General features: G+C 52.6%; 7 protein-coding genes across 7 annotated transcripts; 3 read left to right on the forward strand and 4 right to left on the reverse strand.

Annotated features, from left to right (window-relative positions):
• Nucleotides 1-276: 276 nt before the first annotated feature.
• Nucleotides 277-3,174, forward strand: HD553DRAFT_324288 (uncharacterized protein; the record flags this gene model as incomplete). The annotated part of the gene is made up of 9 exons (XM_046181468.1): nt 277-374; nt 446-576; nt 636-782; nt 972-997; nt 1,047-1,358; nt 1,792-1,886; nt 2,310-2,321; nt 2,816-2,832; nt 2,966-3,174. 9 exons carry the CDS (start codon nt 277-279, stop codon nt 3,172-3,174), a joined length of 1,047 nt encoding a protein of 348 aa, XP_046036310.1.
• Nucleotides 3,175-3,950: 776 nt separating this feature from the next.
• Nucleotides 3,951-7,127, reverse strand: HD553DRAFT_312254 (WD-repeat protein). Its single transcript, XM_046180073.1, has 16 exons — nt 7,027-7,127; nt 6,849-6,955; nt 6,742-6,756; nt 6,638-6,665; nt 6,317-6,563; nt 6,212-6,239; nt 6,041-6,148; nt 5,820-5,972; nt 5,681-5,750; nt 5,449-5,618; nt 5,116-5,366; nt 4,858-5,047; nt 4,661-4,780; nt 4,559-4,600; nt 4,346-4,495; nt 3,951-4,282 (listed from the first exon to the last, which is right to left on the reverse strand). The coding sequence occupies exons 1-16, from the start codon at nt 7,040-7,042 to the stop codon at nt 4,175-4,177; spliced, it is 1,803 nt and encodes a 600-aa protein (XP_046036311.1). The 5' UTR covers nt 7,043-7,127; the 3' UTR covers nt 3,951-4,174.
• A 256-nt stretch (nt 7,128-7,383) lies between these two features.
• HD553DRAFT_42781 (uncharacterized protein) lies at nt 7,384-9,930 on the forward strand. Its single transcript, XM_046184220.1, has 5 exons — nt 7,384-7,512; nt 7,582-8,130; nt 8,277-8,621; nt 8,707-9,162; nt 9,237-9,930. Exons 1-5 carry the CDS (start codon nt 7,450-7,452, stop codon nt 9,738-9,740), a joined length of 1,917 nt encoding a protein of 638 aa, XP_046036312.1. The 5' UTR covers nt 7,384-7,449; the 3' UTR covers nt 9,741-9,930.
• Nucleotides 9,931-10,031: 101 nt separating this feature from the next.
• Nucleotides 10,032-10,833, forward strand: HD553DRAFT_324291 (uncharacterized protein; the record flags this gene model as incomplete). Its single annotated transcript, XM_046181469.1, has 2 exons — nt 10,032-10,388; nt 10,477-10,833. The coding sequence occupies 2 exons, from the start codon at nt 10,032-10,034 to the stop codon at nt 10,831-10,833; spliced, it is 714 nt and encodes a 237-aa protein (XP_046036313.1).
• HD553DRAFT_312258 (WD40-repeat-containing domain protein) lies at nt 10,788-13,587 on the reverse strand. The gene is made up of 10 exons (XM_046180074.1): nt 13,198-13,587; nt 12,900-13,134; nt 12,790-12,839; nt 12,681-12,730; nt 12,254-12,621; nt 12,179-12,188; nt 11,556-12,113; nt 11,358-11,483; nt 11,227-11,288; nt 10,788-11,156 (listed from the first exon to the last, which is right to left on the reverse strand). Exons 1-10 carry the CDS (start codon nt 13,473-13,475, stop codon nt 10,950-10,952), a joined length of 1,944 nt encoding a protein of 647 aa, XP_046036314.1. The 5' UTR covers nt 13,476-13,587; the 3' UTR covers nt 10,788-10,949.
• Nucleotides 13,588-14,620: 1,033 nt separating this feature from the next.
• Nucleotides 14,621-16,099, reverse strand: HD553DRAFT_42833 (uncharacterized protein). Its single transcript, XM_046184221.1, has 3 exons — nt 15,730-16,099; nt 14,773-15,651; nt 14,621-14,709 (listed from the first exon to the last, which is right to left on the reverse strand). Exons 1-2 carry the CDS (start codon nt 15,919-15,921, stop codon nt 14,779-14,781), a joined length of 1,065 nt encoding a protein of 354 aa, XP_046036315.1. The 5' UTR covers nt 15,922-16,099; the 3' UTR covers nt 14,621-14,709; nt 14,773-14,778.
• A 417-nt stretch (nt 16,100-16,516) lies between these two features.
• HD553DRAFT_312262 (ATP-dependent RNA helicase FAL1) lies at nt 16,517-19,050 on the reverse strand. Its single transcript, XM_046180075.1, has 14 exons — nt 18,993-19,050; nt 18,918-18,925; nt 18,803-18,848; nt 18,580-18,589; nt 18,449-18,499; nt 18,011-18,387; nt 17,914-17,933; nt 17,697-17,843; nt 17,557-17,623; nt 17,447-17,487; nt 17,214-17,375; nt 17,002-17,147; nt 16,911-16,924; nt 16,517-16,840 (listed from the first exon to the last, which is right to left on the reverse strand). Exons 1-14 carry the CDS (start codon nt 18,999-19,001, stop codon nt 16,748-16,750), a joined length of 1,191 nt encoding a protein of 396 aa, XP_046036316.1. The 5' UTR covers nt 19,002-19,050; the 3' UTR covers nt 16,517-16,747.
• Nucleotides 19,051-19,207: the final 157 nt, after the last annotated feature.

The raw sequence follows: 19,207 nt of genomic DNA on the forward strand, positions 1-19,207 counted from the left end.
TGGTTTCCCACGGTGTCGGCGAATCGGGAGACAGTTGGCGGTTTCCCACGAGTCGACGAGTGCTGCTGTGCTGGCAAGTTTTCGCCTCGCCCGCTGGCCTCGCGTCGTGTCGTTCTCGTATATAAGAATCTCTCTACCTTTTCCCCTCTTCTTGCTGTTCGAAGCACCTCCCATCTATAACCCTTTCAACCCAAGCAAGAACCCCGAACAACCTTCCGTAAACACCGTGAGTCATCCCGACCTCCTTCATCCCTCTTGTTCTCGCGGCCGATCGACATGTTGTTCTTGCCGTTGATCGTCGTCTCCTTTCCTTCCCCTGCAAATCGCCCTCTTTTCCGACCTTTTGTTGCATCGCACGCCCTCTCGTCGTCTTTGTGAGTGTCTTCGTGATACCTTCTTCCCCGCTCATGAGTAGACCGCTGATTCCGGGTTCTCTCTTTCGCAGTCGCACGTCCGGTCTGAATCAACGCGACTGCCTCGTCCGCACCGGACCTTCCCGCCATCCTTTGGTTTACGTCGAATTTACCACAATTTCCTGGACTACCCCTGTAAGAACCTTCTTGATCTCGGCCGTTCGTCTGTTCCCCGTTCGAATGAAGGCTCGCCAGCTGACCGTACGTCTCTCGCTCTTGCAGTCAAACCGTCGACTCAGATCGAATCGACTTGGAGATCATTCTACCCCTCCTTCGCCATGGACGCCAATGAGGCATACGTTTCGCGGTCGATCCGTTCATTCCCTGCCAGAAGCGGAGTCGAGACTGAGCTAGAGCCACGTTATCGCAGTACATCGACACGTCTCCGGTTGGCGTCCTCCTCGGAGCCAATAGGTCCCTCGTTCCACTATCCAGTCATGGCCCTGACAGCTCCTCGTAGCCTGGGATTCTGGCTCAAGATATGATTTAGGAGAGGCGTTTAGGTGCCCTCAGCAAGGCGCCCGAGATGTGCTGTGTTTCGAGTCATACGAAGCCTAGCGATACTTGGCCAAGCAAGTGCTCGAGTGAGTCTCCCACGACTTCACGGCTTCGAGTCCGTTCTCCTTCTGCTAGGTCGAGCCTACGGGAGACCGAATAGTAGGAGAAACTCGAGGCGGCTCGTCTCAACTCAACATACCGTTGGCAACAATCGAAACCATTCCAGCTACAGGATCCCCGTCAGGATCACAGCGTCCGAACTCCGTTCTCCGGTATTGGTCGTCGCGAAACCAACACATGGAGAAGTTCGGACGGGCTGGGGAGTCGACGGACCTCCGATCCTCATTTAGGATCAGGTCGGGTATGCATTTGAGCGCTCCAATTCTGCGACTTAACATGGCGACCTTGCAACAAGACCATGGGAACAGACGAGGATCGGGGCGTCAAGTGAGTCGACCGGTGACGTGGCCGACTGCTTCCTGTTCCGTGTTCCTCTTCGGCGAACGAGATCCGTCGACTGCTCTTCTGCATACCCCGATCCAAACCCCTTTCCCGTCGGCCGTTGTTTGAGGATGGACCGAGTCGGACCTCACTACAACGTAACAAGGCCGAGGTGGATTCTACACTTATACCCAACCAATAATACCACCGAGACCGGGCATGCTTGAGAGAGCGATCGAAGCCGAGGACGACGAGGGTTCACCCGCTACCCAGCGTGTTTTGTGAACGCCTTCCGAGTTATGCTACCACCCACTCCCCATCGAAAGGGCCGAATCCCGGGGAGTGGTAGGGCCGTCAGTGTGTACCCGGGACCCAGGAATGGGCGGGAACAGTTGAGGCTCCCTTCTCACGGGCCGACCGGTAGCGACCGAGATGATAGCACCCTCCTTCCGATTCGGCCTCTCGCATCGCTTCGACCTTTGTCGAGTCAACGGGAACATTCTTCGACACGTCCGCCCGTGCTTTCGAGGGTCCGTGAGCGACAAGAATCCCGTCGCGATCGCTCTCTCAGGAATGCCGGACTTCTGGAAAGACCGCCGAACGCGGGTGTCCGGTCTCAACTTATACCATCCCGATTGCGTAAAGGTCGCTGGTCGATCAACCGCTTCGAGCCACTTCATTCATCTTCCGATCGATCGAGACGTCGTTTGAGGTCATCCTCATTACGACGTTCTCATTCGAACGTCTTCTGCTTTGCGATATTCGCGATATACTTTGTCTTGCCCCGTCCTAGAGTTGCCAACTGCATGTTGGCGACTCTAGGGCGGGGCTTTTTTTTTGGTCACTCCGATTTCTGACGACCTCTTTCGGACCTCCCATCTCCGTAGATCGATCCTAGATCGCTGGCACCAATGTGCGGCTTCGCACAATCGACCGCTTCGATATTCCCATGATTAGGTCTGACGATATGTGAGTTATGAACGCAGGCGCGGCGCCTTTTTTTACTTCCGACGGCGCTCGAATGGAACGTTAGGCGCAGGTTTCTCGATGGTTCCCGCTCCGAGGAATGTTCAAAGAAGGTCTCCAGCCTAGAAGTTCTGACGTGTTCGAGAATCCTTCCAGATCTCAGATCGGCGATCCGTGTTCCAGCGCGTCTCGTCATCTACTGAATCAACCATATCATCGTCGACGTCGTTTCGTCTCATCGAAACTCGTCAACTCCGACCAGATCTTAAGCGTTCTTCTCTTTCCTGATGATTGCATGCGGCCGTTGTTGTCGAGGCCAGACCTGATTGTATCGCAAAAGAAGAATGGCTTGCAGGAGGTCGGAGTCGGAGATGGGACAGATTTGTATTTGACCTTTTTTTCCTTGACGTGTTTATTTCCGCATTCGATGATAAGCGGTGTCGCTGATAGCCCAGGACCTAGCGTTGATATTCCTTAGTTTTGGCGACGGTTAACAGGTACCTTACTGTTCTCAGTAAGCAAAGCAAGACGGAATGATAAGCCAACTTCCTAGGTTTTTGGGTCATGGGCGGTAACCAATCTCACTTACCGGAAGTATATCCTGCTCATACTGTCGAGATGTAGATATCATTCTTATACTTATTCAGTTTGTGGTAGCTTATTTTATGGTGATATGATATGCCGGCCTGGCGGAGCAAAGAGTAGACACAGATCGCCAAGCTTGACAGAGGCGACTTGCGCGGTACTTGGTTCCTCACTCAGCGTAGTAGAAGTGTGTGGTCCGAGGCGATCAATGCTCTATCCATCGATTATCAATCCCGACTCGATCATCGTCATCCCATCGGTTCCGTCTTAAGACTAGTCTTTTTGCCTCCTCAAACGGGCGCTCGGATGCGGACAGAGTTGCGCAGGACAATAACCACCCCCACCGTAGAACCAGTCTCTTGATCATTGAGAAATTCTTGCCAGGACTTCTCCTGACCGCTAGGAAAATCTCTTGGTACGCAAGCCAAAGCTTGTCTGCCTCCGCCTTGTCGGGTTGAACTAGATGGATACTACACCGAAACAAGGTGACACGATGCGATGACTCCTTCCGGCCTGCTTGTATATGAGGCTTGCAGCTTGCAGATCCTTTGATCAGAGATCAGAGATCGCTTCCAGGTGAAACAAAGTGGCGGAACCCGCGCGCGATCCACGTCCGAGCGGAAAACACGTTGCATCCTGCAGGCGATGATCACTCAATTGTTGATCATGATCATATGAGGGTATCGTCGGCCGCGTACGATTGACACTTTTCCAGCCAAAACCTGAGGTTTTGACTGCGATAGGGGCTTCTGCAGAAATTGGCTGAGCGAGGTCTTCCCTGACCTTGGCGACGTGATCTGTATTGTCATGGCTTCCGCGCCAACCTCAGGCAGAACAATGATCCAGCAGAATGCATCAACCCAGTTCTTGCCTGTCAATCCGAACTATGCTGGCCAAATCCGGTGACAACTTGCGTGAAGCGGGACGCCGCATCGAACCGTTGAACTGTATCCCGAGCTCGAGGGAAGCCACAGTCACCCGTTCCGCACGATCCTCCAGCCATTGCGCTAACTCAGATACGAGAACCCTATCTCCAATGTACTTCGGTAATCGGAAAGGTAGATTTATGGCTGTGCATTACTGCAGAGAATACAACACCGACAACGAGCACGACTGCACATGCTATCGACAAGTCGTGAGAGGGCAGAGCCAATGGCAGACGTCGTCAGTTGCGGGGGTTCGCCGCGCTTGTTAGCGCTTTCTCGCGTCTGGACTTGCGTTTTTGGTTGTCAACCTGGGTCCCACGCGCGACCAAGCCCCGGAGCATCGAATCATGGTCCAGAAACGGTCCACGTTCGCACGCATGCATCAGCACCGGCACTGATGATAGTTGTCGCATCGAGCCATGATACTCCGTTGACGCCTCCCGCGTGAGCGTTCTGGGTTGACCATGTATTATCAGCCAACGACCACTACCGTCTCTCACCAACTGCGACTCTCACCTTGATCGGGACGTTCCTCAGGGTCTTCTCCACTGACCAGATGTAGATGCTCTCATCGAGACCTCCGGATACGATACGAAGCCCGTCCGGGCTGAAAGTCAAACTATTCACTCGACTTGTATGGGCGGTCCATTTTGAGGAAACGATAGTCTGCGAGCACGACGATCAGATCAGCCCGGCACGGTAATATCACAAAGCATCCCGTCCATCTACCTTCTTGGCTGCGACATCAATGAGCACAATGCGACCAGAGCTCTGTATATGCAGAACATTCGATAAGCAACTGGCCAGTGCGACGGGGCAGCGAAAACTTACGTCTCCGCCAGCCAGGTATTTAGCATCGTGTGAGAAAGCCAAGCAGATGATTTCTCCTCGAGAGTCGTCAAAGATCGTTTCCGAACCACCGTCAGCAGAGGCAAGGTGGATCTTCTTATCCTGTAAAGCAAGGTGAAAGCGCGTCAGCTGATTCGAGACGGGTTCGATTCGCGTTATTACCGAGACGAGGTACTTACATTCCCCCCGTATGCCAAATGACTCCCGTTGACAGCGACGGCCGAGCAACCTTCCTTTACGCTGATGGTGTTGATCTTCTTGCCATTCTCGAACATGGTCACACCCGAAACGTCTGCAACCGCAACTCGACCAGCAGAAGCGGCGATGGCCTTTGATCCGTCGATCTCGCTGTTGGAAGCGATCGAGGCGCTGTGTCAAACAAGAACCATCAGCATTGCTGATTTCCAGCAAATCAGGATCGCGAACCTTCCACTTACTCATAGGTGCCAGCCTTGATAGCTTGGAGACCACCAGCGGCCCCCCATCCAGTGGTCCAGACTTTGCCATCCTCGACGCTCTCATCGTATGCGAGGCCGGTTACTTGGCCTTCGCCCTTGCTACCCTCGACGGCGGAGCATTTCCCAGTGGGGAACTCGAACGCTCGGACTGAACCGTCGAATGATCCAGTGTAGAACGTAGGTTCCGGCTTGTTGGCTAATACGCTAGAGCTGATAGCCTTGGGTGCTCCCTGTACGACACGATCGTATTTGAAGAGAGCATCAGCGAGCTTGGCAGACATGTCAAGACCTCTTCCGTTCGAAGATGCTCACATGGATCCTGTTCCATTTCCCATCGACACGAGGATCGATGACGTTGAGCGTCCCATCCAAGCCGAGGGAGACGATCGAGTTCTCGTTGACCCAAACATTACCGTTCTGTTGAGAGGCGACGTCGGTACCGATGGTATACGTCTGCACTGCCTGTTTGGTCTCGGCGTCCCCTGTACGATAACATGGAGATGAGCCGACAGTGCTGTTGTGTATACATATCGTTCCGACTCACAGATCTTGACGGTGCCGTCCGCTGAGCTGGTAGAGAGCCGCTTGGAATCCCCCGACCACGATACTCCCAACTAGTCATCCCGCAGTCGTCAGGCAAAAGCTCTAGAGCATCGCAAATCGAATATCATAGTTGTACTAACTACGCTTCCCTGACTAGCAACGATCTCGGCTGCGGTGCTCCCGTCCTTTCCGTCGTACAAGAACATCTTGCCATCAGATCCGACCGAGACAAAGTGGTCGCCCGAGGGCGAGTAGCGGACGTCTTGCACGAATCGGGTGTGGGTTCGGATGACCTGAGCCACGAGAGACCTTTTCTCAATGACCCACGTGGCTTGGCATAGAAAACATATTTGTTACTCACCTTGTCGTTCTTGTAAGGTACACCGGTAAAGAAGACGATCGAGGCATCATCCGAAGCGGTGACAGCCCTGAAAGGCCTTTGATGCCTGATGCTGACAGCGTTGATGACCTGTACCTCGTCACAAGCCACGATCAGCAGTGTTGCAGGTTGATTCGCCCAGTCATGACTGACCTTGGAACTACCCTGGATCTCTCCACAGCTGTTTACGACCGCCGACATCAGCTCGATCCGACGTTCGACCCGTGATTCGGAACAACAGAACAATCCCAGACTCACCTACTCCCCCCGTCGACGAAAAAGGCACTCCCGAACCTCTCCCTCCCATCCCCGACGGCGATCATCCGCTTACTCTCCCCATCCCAAGCGAGATCGTTGACCCTCCCTCCGATGGCTTTCGTCTCGAGCTTGAGGGTCTGATCGGTACCGGCAATATCCCAGATGCGGACTGTCCCGCTGATATCACCGGAAGCGCAGTAGAAGCCTGAGGGGGAGATACGGGCTACGGTCGTCGGCTGGGTGTGTTCTGCAGACGGTGAATGAGAGAGTTGTTAGCGGTAGTGGCGCTGGTTTGAGATCGGGTAAGGTATGCAGACCTACGGGAGTATGATACGGATTTAGTGGGGTCCTACAGGTACGATAAGATATCAGTCAGTCATAAGGATTTTCCTCGCAGATGACTTCAACTTTTGAGATGTACTCACATTCAGATCTCGGATCTAGCGAATGCGAAATCATTCGCAAATGAAACGAGAGCGGAATATCAGCACCGTATCCGATGCGGTCTTCCGACTTGAGCATTGCTACCCACGATGACCGTCCTCCCGTTCACGTAGGCGATCTTCTCTCCCTTTGCATCGGCAGAGATCTTGGTCGAGACCAGCCTTTGGGTGGCAGGGTTACAAGCAAAGAGCGATCCTGAGTTGCGCCAGGGTGTCGAAAGGCGGTCAGCGGTCACATCGTCTCGCCCCGACAGTCGCGGTATTCACCTTTTTCGTACGGCATCCTGATACTTGTCTACAGCTGACTCGAAGAGCAAGTCCTGGAATGGCAAGATTAGGAGAGGAAAAGGTCGTGTCGAGATGTCGATAGAGGTGCATTTTGCTGCTGTTGCATGTGAACGTGATTGTGCGGTATGACGTTGCTGTTGATGATGTACCTCGTTCACACCGGGACTAAATTACGGAAGCAATTGTTATTACGGCATCTTGGGCTGCAGGGCGGACATCTCAACAATTCCCCATCCTTCCACGATTGAACGATGTCCGTCGATAAAGTTGCAATCTCCTAGAGATCCCACCCATCACGAGTGACTTGCAACTCGAGCTCTTTTGCCTAGCGTTTCATGCAGATCGACCCTTCTCTCAGTCTTTCCAATCAAAACAACATATACAACCACATCAGGTGCCATCATGTCCCTGTTCTCTATCAAAAAGGCTGCCGACAAGGAACTAGACGACGTGTTTGCGAAGAGTGCAAGTCGGCACCATTCATGGTTCTACGAATTCTGAGCTGATCCTGACCCTGCTCTTCACGACAATCAGGCGTCCTTCGCTACAGCCCCTACTCCCATCGCTCAAGTTCCTCAAGCCTCCACATCCTCCTCTACTACCGCCGAGAGCTCGAAAGCGTCCAAGAGGAAAGCCGACGACATCTCCCAGTCGACGGACAAGGCCGAGCTCAACGCGGATGGGACCGTAAAGAGGAAAGCGGGCAAGAAGGAACGTCCACCGAAACTCAGCAAGGCGGAAAAATTGGAAAAGAAGAAGGATGGAAAGGGAAAGTCCTCCATGAGAACTGCCGCTAGCGGAATTGAGGATAGGGACGAGGACGAGGTTGAGGATGATAAGGACAACGATGATACCGTCGAACAACGATACGCAACCAAGACTGCTAGTACACCCAACGCCGATGCCAGCACTGCTGCAGTCGATGCGAATTCCGAGGATGAGGATATGAGCGACAAAGCCCCGTCGGGAGACGAAGAGGAAGATGAGGCAGCCGATATGACCGTCGATGCCGACCCGGGCAAGGCGGACAAGAAGAAACGGAGGGTGAAGAAGACGAAATACGTACCCGAGGGTGAGAGCTTGGTAGATCGGGATAGACGGACGGTATTCGTAGGAAATGTTGCGGTGGAGGTCCTGAAGAGCAAAGTGAGTTGTATCCATCTGAGTTTGCGAGAGCCATTTGCCTGGCTTGAAGACTGACCGGGCGTTTCGTTTGATACCTCGCTTAGTCCCTGCAAAATCAACTCAAAGCCCATCTCCTTTCCTTCGTTCCGACCGCTTCGATCGAGTCCATTCGATTCCGATCGATCGCTTTCGCTGCTCCTACTACTCAACAAGAAGACCCTACCGCTGCTCCCGCAACTACCGCTCAAGAGGAAGAGAACCGACGAGTACAGCGAGAAAAGGAGAGGGCCAAGGCTTGGAGAGAGGACAACGAGGAAGAGGGTGGGGATGCCAGGAGTGGAAAGCGAAGAAGGACGGCGGAGAGGGATGACGAGGATAATCCGGCGAGGGACGGCAAGGTGTTTTTCAAACCTGGCGAGAAGCGAAAGGTCGCCTTCATGAAGGGAGAGGTGAGTCGGCCTCGGGTTCGAAATCAAAACCGGTTTTTTTAACAAGTCGCTAATCGTTCAATCATACCAAATGATATTCGTGTAGTTCCATAAGGATGTAGCATCCGCCAACGCCTATGTCGTCTTTGCCCATCCCGCTCCAGATCGACCATCAAACGTCCGTCCTATCATGGACCCTTATGAAGCTGCTACCCAGGTCATCGCCCAGGGCAACAACTCGTCCTTCCAAGATCGTCATCTCCGTCTAGACGCCGTACGACCGACGTTGGACAGTATCTCCAAGGCCGCCGCCGCTGAAGGTAAATCCACCCTTCCTGCTCGACGTGAAATCTGGACGGCTGGAAGGGATGTCAAGAACAGTCTTTTCGTTGGCAATTTGGACGCTGCAGCCAAGGAGGAGGATCTGAGGTTGTTCTTCGAGGCTCTTGTTGAGAAGGAGAGGGGTTCGGAGCCCAAGGGCGGCCAATATGTGCTCGACGTGAGGATCATCCGAGATCGTGAAACTCAGATGGCAAAGGGTTTCGGTTACGTCGCTTTCAATGTGAGTTGCGGCAGTTCAATGATATGACTGTCAGATACTGATCGCCCGATGACTTGGCTCGAATCCAATTGTAGGAACGGGAAAGCGTCGACGAGGTCCTGGCGCTACCGTCGAACAAGCTTAGGCACGCTAAACGAAACTTACGGGTTCAGCCTTGCAAAACGTTACCGTCCGCGCTGGGAGGCAGGGACATCAAGCCGGTTCCTACGAAGGATGCCAAAAGCAAGAATGGCAAGCCCGTCAAATCCGAGAGAAAAGTGCCTGTCAAGAAGGCGGCTCCTATCGTACCGATCGTCAAGGTTCACGGGGATCCTAAACTGGGGGACAAGATCGCCACGCTCTCGAAGGACGAGCGAAAGGCTTTCAAGGCGACCGACGCTACGCGTCTCGCCCGGCGAGCGGCCAAGAAGCAGTCGGCCAAGCTCAAGGATGCAATGGCCAACAAGCGAGACAAGGTCAAGCTCGATGTCAAGGGTACGAGCAAGAAGTTGAGCGGAACTAGGGACAAGAGCAAGGCCAAGAAGAGCAGGGTCAGGAGCGAGCATGCTGCCAAGAAGGTCAAGGGGAAGAGGGAATAGAAGGCCTTGAGATGTATACTCGAGACAACTTCGGTGATGAGATGTTAAGAATTTTAGGATCGACCGCCGAATTGAATGGCGTTTATCCGACGATTGAATGGTTGATCGAACATTACAATCCTCCGTATCCGATGTGATACCTCGTTTGACTTCGTATAGGGTTAAAGATAGGAATGACTAGAAGCTGATCCGACGGAAGTCCAGAAGCGGATGAATGGCGACCCAGGCGCACAATGCAGGCCCTGACTGAGCCGAGCTAAAGCCTTGGTTGTGGGCGGATCATTGTCCAGCATGCTTCCAATGACTCCTGCCCAAGCGCCACCACCACTGCAGTCCTTGGCAAGGATGACCCCCTCTCTCCCCACCAACAACTCCTCTTCTGCCGAGAGGTCCTCCCTTGCCAAGAACCCTGCTTTCGCCAATAATCCCTTCGTCATTGGGAATTGCATGTCAACCAAGGAGAGGAAAGAATACCTGATGGCAACAGACCCCAGACATGAGAGCAACATTGGATTCTACAGGTTTCCCAATGATTTGTTGACTCCCAAGTTGCCGATCCACTCTGGCACCCCGGTCGCGTCACCGGCTTGGATTGAAGTGCAGCAGCAACAGCTCACTTGGGTCGACGTCGCTGCGCTGATCGTCATCGTGGGACCTCTCAGATAGAACGTCAAAGGCTCCCATTTGTCTGTGGTCCGACAGGTTTGTTAATTCCCTCTACTGAGTACTGACACAGGCCTCTGCGAGGGCAACTCAGCTGTTCTGTACTGACCCTCCTTGGGATCATTACAAACTAATGAGGAAGATCTTCAAGGCCCTCTTCAAGTCCTTTTGGCAGGGCATCTCCATCGTACACATTTCCAACCCAAGGCGTCCTGCCCCAACTGGTGAACGGATTATCAAGTCGACCCACCACTTCATCCTTGATCTCCTAGAATTTGTTCAGGATGACGCGCTCGACACACAGGCAAGTCTGCTTGTCCCTTGGCTGGGCCTGGCCTCGGACTTCGAGTGCGTGTTCACGCTCAGCTTACGAGCTTGTCGATCTCTTACTATATCCATCGCTTCTTACGTGTTTCATCTCCGCCGATGAGAATCGCAACGCCATGCACGTCGGACCGTGACATGTCGCGTCGAAGCGCAATGGGCAGCGATAAATTGCCAATGTAAAGAATCCCGGCTTGCTTGATAATCTCTCTATTTATCTTATTACTGGACGCGACATTCTGGCTCTTCATCGCTGTCATCCCCGCCTGCCATCTGTCTGTCCAGACGACTCTCAATTAGAGCCCGGAATTGGCGCATACTGTACCCCACAGGCGATGGCTCGGGCCTTTTGTTGGAATCAATGATCTCGTCGGCATGATGTAACCTCCCTTTGCTCTGGCCGTTATACCCGTGAAGAGGAGCGAAGACCTGTAAGCGATGTAAATATTGTTGAGATGGTCAATCTTTGCAGCCAAGCTGGATGCTCGATGCGAATTACCTTGACGGTAGAATCGATGCCGGAGACCGCAAAGATCGGCAAGGAAGGGTGTTGTTCCACAACTGCAGGATTGTAAGGACGGTAAGATGAATGGATACCGAAATGTGGCTGGATTATCAAGATTGACCCACCGTTCACGACCGATTCATCTCCCTCCCAGATGCCTTCTAGTCGGCCCGTAGTCTTGTCCCACATAAACCAGTTACCGTCGTCGGAACCGCTACAGATTTTGTCGCTTCGTGCCCCGCCAAATGAAACTTGACAAGCATGGGATCCCAGAACAGCAATTCAACATGCAGTATACGGTTGTTTGCGGGGGACCGACTTACCATCCTTGACGGTCTCCACATTTCGTGCGCCCTTGTATGTCGACCGGGGATAGACGATCGGCACTCCCGCCCAGCCTGATTGATCGGGTCCGTCAACACCGACTGCATCCGCCTGCATATCGTCGTCATCGTCATCGCTGACATCCTCATCGTCACTCTGGCTTGGTGTATCCTCGGGCAGTGATTCAGTCTCTACGGTTCCATCGGCCGATCTGAACGGCGACAGTGGACGGTCATGATTCTTGTCCAGGAGGAAATCACTCAAGTGATATTGTCGAGACGCCGCCTGAGCTGGCGGAGCGGTAGTACCCAGAGCTACTGGGTCAACTTCCATATCATCCTGAATCGTCGTACTTGTCGCTGGAACGACCTCTTGGTCGTTTTGTTTATGTATGGGTCCTGTCACCGATGCACCGGTCTCGGAAGGTCCTATCTCGTTGGCAGTGTCCTTGAGTACGTTCCGATTCTGGCGATCCGAGGTAACATCTTGCGAGGAGCGGTTTCCGAGTCCGGGATTGTCGTGAATAGAGTACAAGGCAATCCCGTACCCGGAGAAAGCTGAAAGAACTACGGCCGTCAGTGGAGCATTCGGACCATTCGCCTCGACACGGTAAGACACTGACAGACTATGAGCTATTTTTAAGACAATCACGGATGTCAGCACGATCCCCAGGCATCTCGTTTAAAGGCAGACTCACATCTTCGGCTACATCGGGGCTCATCCGTACCGCCGTGATGTGTCTTGGCGATCCCCATCTACTTCTCCTTGTAACTCCCGGTTCTCCCGGCGGCAGGCCAAACCGTCGAACGCACTGCACTTGACTATCGGGATCGACCTGGTGACTCCATTCTTGCGTGATCTGCCTCGTCATCCTTCTGTCCTGGAGAAAAGCGTATTCCGAGGTCCCAGCCACCGTAAAGAGATATGGATTGAGTTTCGAGACGCTGAGTGTATATAACTCTATGCCACCGGGGGCTTCGAGAAGAGGTACAGGACAGTTGGTACCACGGCCTGGTCCTGTTCGGCAGCGATGATGCGTTCGTAGATCGTGCTGACGAACAGTCCCTGATAGAGCTCTGAAGATCAGGTTGATGCCTGACCATGCGCACACAGCTGCCACTGACCATCTTCACTAACGGTCAGAAAGACATGTGGGTTATCCTCGGTGCTGATTCTGAGTGGAGTCAAGCATGAGCCACGGAAACACGGTTCGAGTTTCCGTATCCGACTTGCCTTTTCACGCGATCTGTATGACACATGATTTCTCTGACCCCAGAACCGCTCTAATAACCCAGAATCAGTTTGAGCGAGAATCATGCCAAAGTCTTACGAGCTCTTCTTACTCGACCATCCAGCTCGTCTACGACACTATTGGTTCTCTCAAGCCGCTCTACGTCGTAGACCATGACCCGGCTATCTCCAGCTACAGAAGCTATGGTTGGATGATTTGCTTGGGGGAGAAATTTTGCCGAGAAGATATTGGCCCGGTGAGCTGTTTGTACAGATTCCTTCAGACGAAGCGGGTGAGGTGTTTGAGCTGTTGGTGCGGTGTCCTCGTCTGGCTCCCATATGCAAAGTCTAACACAGTAACGTTAGTCCGATGCTGCTGCGTGGTGATCATAAGCAGCACCAGACACTTACCGAGCATCATCCGACCCGCTCAATAACTGAGATCCATCATGAGACCAACTGAGAGCATTGACGCATCCCGTATGACCGTAAGTCTCGTTGTCGCCGAGAGTTTGTGACAAGTCTAGGTCACGCCAGAAGTTGGGGGTGTCGAGAAGAGCTGATCGATGTGACCTAGTACCTCCCGAGCCGCTTGGACCTCGCGTTCGGAACTCCATGTGTTTTGAGGGAAACGATCGGCCATACCTGTTCCCGAACCTGTGCACGGGATGTACTGATGTTGTCGTCATGTCAAAGTCAGTTTCGGGCCTGCAATCCACACACGACGACCTCGTTCTAAGTTTGAGACGACATGGAATGGATTAGAGATGTACGGTTTCACCTAGTTGACCGAGACTCGATAGGTAGGTATCACTTGGCTTCATGTATCGCCTCAACACATAGTCCATCGTAGAAGTACAGCTTTCGATCGGATTATCAGTAATTATCAAAGTCACGTGACCAAACAGCTGACGTCACCCTATCTCGCACCCAGCAACCGGTCTTTGTCGTAAACAGCCTCTTCTTAGCTTCTTACTCGATTTATACAATCTCGGTCGGATTCGCCACGACGGTTGAGTCGCCGGAGTCGAATCTACTCAGCACTGCGATCACAGAATAAGTTACACGCGCAGGAGTTGTGAGTGAATCGGATGCCATCACGTCCGATGTACAGGTACTCACTCTCGATTCACTTCGAGTCATCATATCACTTCTTCGCCTTGGCCATCTCTTTCTTGGTCGAGTCCTCCGCAATCTCAGCGATCGCCCATCCCATACTCGCCGAAAGAGCCGGGTCATCCTTATCCGCGATTCTCCCCTCGACCAAACACCTCAACGCGTTCCAAGAGGTCCTCATCTCTTCGGGGATCATGTACGACGGGAAAGCGATAGATTTCAAGGCGTCGTCTGTCTTGGCTTTCGCAGCAGGGGAAGCAGAGGTGACCAAGTCCCCCACTGCAAACTTGCTAGCGAGCGAGGAAGGCGCACCGACGGGCATTGGGGGGTAGATATCGTAGTATCCCTTGTCAGGCCATCCGAAGGTAGGTTTAGGGGGCTCGGCCTTCTTAGGGGGTTCGGGTTTGGGCTTGGGGGCGCTCGCTAATTCGATGGTATCACACACCTCAGTTGCTGTCGGAACATGTCGCAACGTACTCGAACTCACTCCACCATGGATCTTGCGCCTTGATCGTAAAGAACGGCTGAGGCATGATCAAAATCAATCCAGTCTCGATGACTTGTGTGGTAGAAACCGAAGAACCGAGTTCGGCTTTCGCCCATTAGGAATATAGGAATCATCATAACGCAAGACCGACGTTCTAATGTCAATCATATACTCATACCACGATCAAGACAAAAAGCGCAGAATGACGACAGGACAAAAGAACGACAGGATGCAAGCTGACAACGCGACAAGACAAAAGACAAAAGAGCCAACGGAACACCGACGGATATCGCGATCTCGATCTGCAAGGTGGTTGAAAGCTATATTCAAATGTGGTTAAGCCATGTAGACATGTCTCGTGAACTTGATGCTTATCTGCTTACGATTTTCTACTCCCAAGCCGTCCCGTCTCGCGTAATCATCCCCCGTGAGTTGACGACCGCCTGAACTCCGCCTTCGCAAGGAAGGATTTGAGGAATATCTCCTAGATGCCCGTCAGGTATGTCGAATACGGGGATTTGAGGTCGAGGTAGCTGAGCCTTTACTTCTGTCCCTGTCGCTTCCGAAACCATGCCGACGTATGCGAAGAGCAGTTTCGATCGAGTCGGCGGGTTGTCGTTTCTGACCCACCCGAGGAGAGCGACGACGAGGTGGTGTGACGCCGCTAAGCTCCGATCGGACGAATATAGCGCTTCCCGAGCCGGTGTTCCGCCAAGCCAGAAAATCCCCTTGTTCCGGTGAAAAATGATGCCCGGAAACATCGAATAGAAGGTTCGATCAAATACGGACCTGACGATCTCAAAGGTGTCTCTGCCAGGGCGGTGGCAAAACAGGCGAAGCGACCGGAGCAACGGAAGCTCGACGGTGACGTAACCTACGACGGCGATCATGGCGCAGATCCCCGGCCAGGTGACGACAGGCCGAGGCGAGGACTCGATGGCGGGGTCGGGTCGCTCGGCTTCGGACTCGCCGACGGGACTGCTGGGGTCCGATCGGGTGTCCTCTTCGTCTGTCTCGGACTCGGACTCGGACTCGGACTCGGACTCAGAAGACGGCGGCGGCGATCGGCGTGATGCCGGGTCTAGCAGTCTCCGCTTGCGACGACGCGAACGCTTCTTCTTCAGACTGTCTAACTCCTTGCGCATGGCTCTGACTTCCCGAAGGACGATAAGGCCAAGTCTTGGTGCGGCCGCGGGTTCGGGAGCAGAAGTGGGAGTAGGACCGAAGAAGAATGTGCGGATTCTTTGGAAGAACATGATTGCCTGCACGAGATCGGCGTGTGTACGCGTGTGTAAGTGTGAAAGGCTCGCAGCGTGAGATGAGAGAGAAAAGGGACTCACAACCCGAGTGATAGTGTAAACGATTGTGGTTGATCGATCTCGAGGAGTCGACGGTCGCGGACGGTGCAGGATATGATGATCGAAGTGAAGGTGAATGTTGAGTCTGGCACGCTTGACGATTGGGCGATTGAGGATGATCGGGCGACCTTTATATAGTTTGCGGATCCCGTTTCGCGCGACAAGCTGTTGCATCCGCTTGCTTCCGATTTGCTTCCGGAAAAGCCATCAAACCTTATAAGACCAATAGGTACAAGATTTTCGAAGACTGGCGGGAAAGACAGCAGCGCAAGCGAGAGCCACAACGCCTTTGCAAGCCACTAGGACTCGTCGCCTCATTCGCTGCATGCCTACTCGTACATGCTACAATGATAATAGTATAATAGTGTATATGACAGCGATGGAACAACCCTTTCTGTTTCGAATTGCCTGACTTCGCAGAACGCAGAACAGTAATATACACTAGTTTATTGATCTTGCGTTCACCTTTCCTACCAAGCACCGCACTAATTGCGAATCTCATGGCTGGGTCTCTCCATTTCCTGTCACCGATGCTGTACAGAAACACAAAGGCTACCTCTTCGTTCTTGAGTTGTAGACCTCACACACATACATCTGCTCACTTTGAGAGGGTAGCGCAACCTTTTAGCACATCTTGGGACATTATATTATGCCAGACGGTTCTTGCCTTGAATCAAATCTGCTTTCCGAAGTTGGCGGCGGCGCGCTGACTTTTGGACTCACTTCGGACGATGGGGAAACGGTTCTCGAGAGAAGTGATGCAATATCTGGCTCGTCGGAATCCGGGGAATACAATGCGTCCATCCTGCCAACGATCGCGGCCAGATGATCGAACCGTTCTGAACTCTTTCTCATCCGAATGGTCTTCAATAGGTGATAAGGCGGAAAGGTTTAGAGCGTCACAATCGATATCCATTCTCAACAGTACAATCGGTGCCGAAACAGCCAAGCCGTGATGTGGCGAACTGAAGCAGGTAAAATAATAGCCGCATTGTTCCATCTAAACGAGATCGGCGACACCAGCCGGCATTTCATCGACAGTCATCGAGAAGTAGAGCTCGATATCACGCAGAATACGAACGTCTTCGACGGTCTGAATCGAGCATGGAAAAGATATAGTTAGCGAATCACTCAAGCTTTCGGCTGGAATTAGAAGCACTTACGACGAAGTTGATAGCTGAGTATTGGAGCAAATGCACAGAAATTTCAGCTTTTGAAAACGAAAAGTCTGGTAAATCTTTTCTCGTTACTGACCGACACCCTTTCGGCCGAAACGACCGGATCGACCGATCCTGTGCAAGTAAGCCTCTCGAGAAGAAGGAAGATCATAGTTGATGACGAGAGACACCTGTTGAACGTCGATTCCTCTAGCCCAGACATCGGTCGTGATCAAGACTCGCCTAAGAAACGCGATATCTAAGTAAGCTGAATGCTGCATGGAGCCAATGGCAACAACCGTCACATACGACTGTCCACCTCGGAATTCGCTCATGATGGCGTCTCGCTCCTTCTGAGGCATGTCTCCGTGCATGCTGCTGACGGTGAAGTTGGCCTCTCGAAGCTTTTCGGTAAGCCAGTCGACCTTTCTACGGGTGTTGCAGAAGACAACAGCTTGGGTAATAGTCAAGCTATGCAAGCGACAAAAATCACTGTAAATACCTGTGACGGGTTCTGCTTCTCAACGTTGAAACCGACTTACGTGTCGTAAAGATCGAACAAGGTCTCCGCCTTGAAGTCCTCCTACACGATGCCAGAAGCTTATTGAGCATTCCTGATCCCGGGTATATCAAGTTGTGCGAAGCGGCTAACCTTCTCGACGGCGACGAAGAACTGCTTGATCCCCTCCAACGTCAATTCGTCACGCTTAACCAGGACCCTGGTTGACCAGACGAGACTGAGATCAGCTTCAAGCCACAATGTGCGCTATCCATGAACTGAGAACAACTTGCCTGATAGGGTCGGTCATGAACCTCTGGGTCATCTCCAATACATCGTGAGGCAAAGTGGCACTCAGGATAACGACTTGGGTGGCAGGAGGGAGGTATCGGTAGATGTCGTAAATCTGGTCCTTGAATCCCTGGTTCAACAGCTCATCGCTGTTGGATTATGTTGTTGAAATTGTGATCAGTAAAAAGATGAGGATTTGATGAGAGGTCCATTGCTCACCTCTCGTCGAGAACCAACATCTGGAATCCGTCAACGTGGAGCGGGTGGTAACGTAAGCGACTAAGGATGAAGTCTCGCATCAGATCACCAAACTCGCCTTGATGTTCCTGGTCCTCAAGTTCCTCCTTCGGATCATGTCGAAAACACGCCCAGGGGTTCCACTGACAACATGCTGGCCGTACTCGAGTTTCTTGATGTCTTCACCAATACTGGTCCCTCCGATACACGCATGACACTGCACGTTCATGTAGTCTCCCAAAGCGAGAACGACGTTCTGGATCTGGACGGCCAACTCTCGAGTAGGCGAGAGGATGAGCGCCTGCGTCTCCCTGATTGAGGTATCGATGGATTGAAGGACGGAGATGCTGAAGGTGGCGGTTTTACCGGTACCGGATTGGGCTTGAGCGATGACATCTCGACCGGAGATGATAGGCTTGATGGCCCTCTGCTGGATGGCAGAAGGCTTCTCGAAGTCTAGCGTAAGGAATGAGGATAAGCCAGATGAACGCGATCGACGAGATGGGGCTAGGCGTACTGTAGGCGTAAATCCCTCGAATCAAATCCTCCTTCAGATCCATAGACTCGACTGAAAGTAGGCAAAGCACGTCATATGGCATGGTGTCAACATCGATGTCTTGTAAGATGGCTTCTTTGGAGCAGACTCACATGTGGGACACTATTCTCGAGGAAAGCGACAAGCAACACGTTCACGAGTGAGCTTCCACTTTCCTCGAATATACGCATTTATGCCAGAGCTTTTAGCCGAGACGGAGAGGTCCCTCCATCTATTTGGCTCAAGCAAGCCAGATGGTAGTCGCGGGTAATGTTCATACCGCGCAGAACGAGACCTCTCGTATGCAATCTTTCAGGCAGATATGGCGATACGTACGACTTTGATCGAGTTCGAGGACTCGAAGACGAGCTTTTCATCACCACTGCAACAGAAAGAGAGGTATCAGTGTCAGTCGAGTGTTATATAGCAAATCGAGGGATCGGAGACACACGGGTTGAGCTGTTGAGAAGATGGAATGCGTCAACTCTGACCCGTACTCATTCTGCAGACTCTAATCTCAACTCACGTTAGCCATATTGATCTTGGATCGCTATCAGACCTGTGTTGTAGTTTTGGAGCTATCCGGTTCAGAGAAGTTAGAGGAACCTAGTTGATCGAGGATATACCCACTTCCACTTCGAGGGTCGGCGGGGTCCCTCCTCCCACTGCGAGCGAGCGAGCGAGCGAGCGAGCGAGCGAGGCAAACCTGACACGTGAAAACGCGTGGGAGGGCAAGTGCAA

The sequence above is a fragment of the Filobasidium floriforme genome, assembly GCF_021052385.1.
Source record: "Filobasidium floriforme strain CBS 6241 chromosome Unknown HD553scaffold_12, whole genome shotgun sequence".
Taxonomy (NCBI): domain Eukaryota; kingdom Fungi; phylum Basidiomycota; class Tremellomycetes; order Filobasidiales; family Filobasidiaceae; genus Filobasidium; species Filobasidium floriforme.

Excerpts from the sequence above, each read along its gene's own strand:
- HD553DRAFT_42833 (XM_046184221.1), bottom strand. The coding sequence starts at position 15,921 with ATGCAACAGCTTGTCGCGCGAAACGGGATCCGCAAACTATATAAAGGT. Across the intron at positions 15,652-15,729 it reads TTTACACTATCACTCGGGTT|GCAATCATGTTCTTCCAAAG; the intron begins GTGAGTCCCTTT and ends GATCTCGTGCAG.
- HD553DRAFT_42781 (XM_046184220.1), top strand. The coding sequence starts at position 7,450 with ATGTCCCTGTTCTCTATCAAAAAGGCTGCCGACAAGGAACTAGACGAC. Across the intron at positions 7,513-7,581 it reads ACGACGTGTTTGCGAAGAGT|GCGTCCTTCGCTACAGCCCC; the intron begins GCAAGTCGGCAC and ends CACGACAATCAG. Across the intron at positions 8,131-8,276 it reads TACCCGAGGGTGAGAGCTTG|TCCCTGCAAAATCAACTCAA; the intron begins GTAGATCGGGAT and ends TACCTCGCTTAG.
- HD553DRAFT_312262 (XM_046180075.1), bottom strand. Across the intron at positions 17,934-18,010 it reads TGAGGACCAGGAACATCAAG|ATGTTGGTTCTCGACGAGAG; the intron begins GCGAGTTTGGTG and ends GACGGATTCCAG. Across the intron at positions 17,148-17,213 it reads GAATTCCGAGGTGGACAGTC|GCGAGTCTTGATCACGACCG; the intron begins GTATGTGACGGT and ends CGCGTTTCTTAG.
- HD553DRAFT_312258 (XM_046180074.1), bottom strand. The coding sequence starts at position 13,475 with ATGACGACAACATCAGTACATCCCGTGCACAGGTTCGGGAACAGGTAT. Across the intron at positions 12,731-12,789 it reads CATACAGATCGCGTGAAAAG|AATCAGCACCGAGGATAACC; the intron begins GCAAGTCGGATA and ends GACTCCACTCAG. Across the intron at positions 11,289-11,357 it reads AGATGAATCGGTCGTGAACG|TTGTGGAACAACACCCTTCC; the intron begins GTGGGTCAATCT and ends ACAATCCTGCAG.
- HD553DRAFT_312254 (XM_046180073.1), bottom strand. Across the intron at positions 6,564-6,637 it reads TAAATCCGTATCATACTCCC|AACACACCCAGCCGACGACC; the intron begins GTAGGTCTGCAT and ends CACCGTCTGCAG. Across the intron at positions 4,781-4,857 it reads ATTTGGCATACGGGGGGAAT|GATAAGAAGATCCACCTTGC; the intron begins GTAAGTACCTCG and ends CTTGCTTTACAG.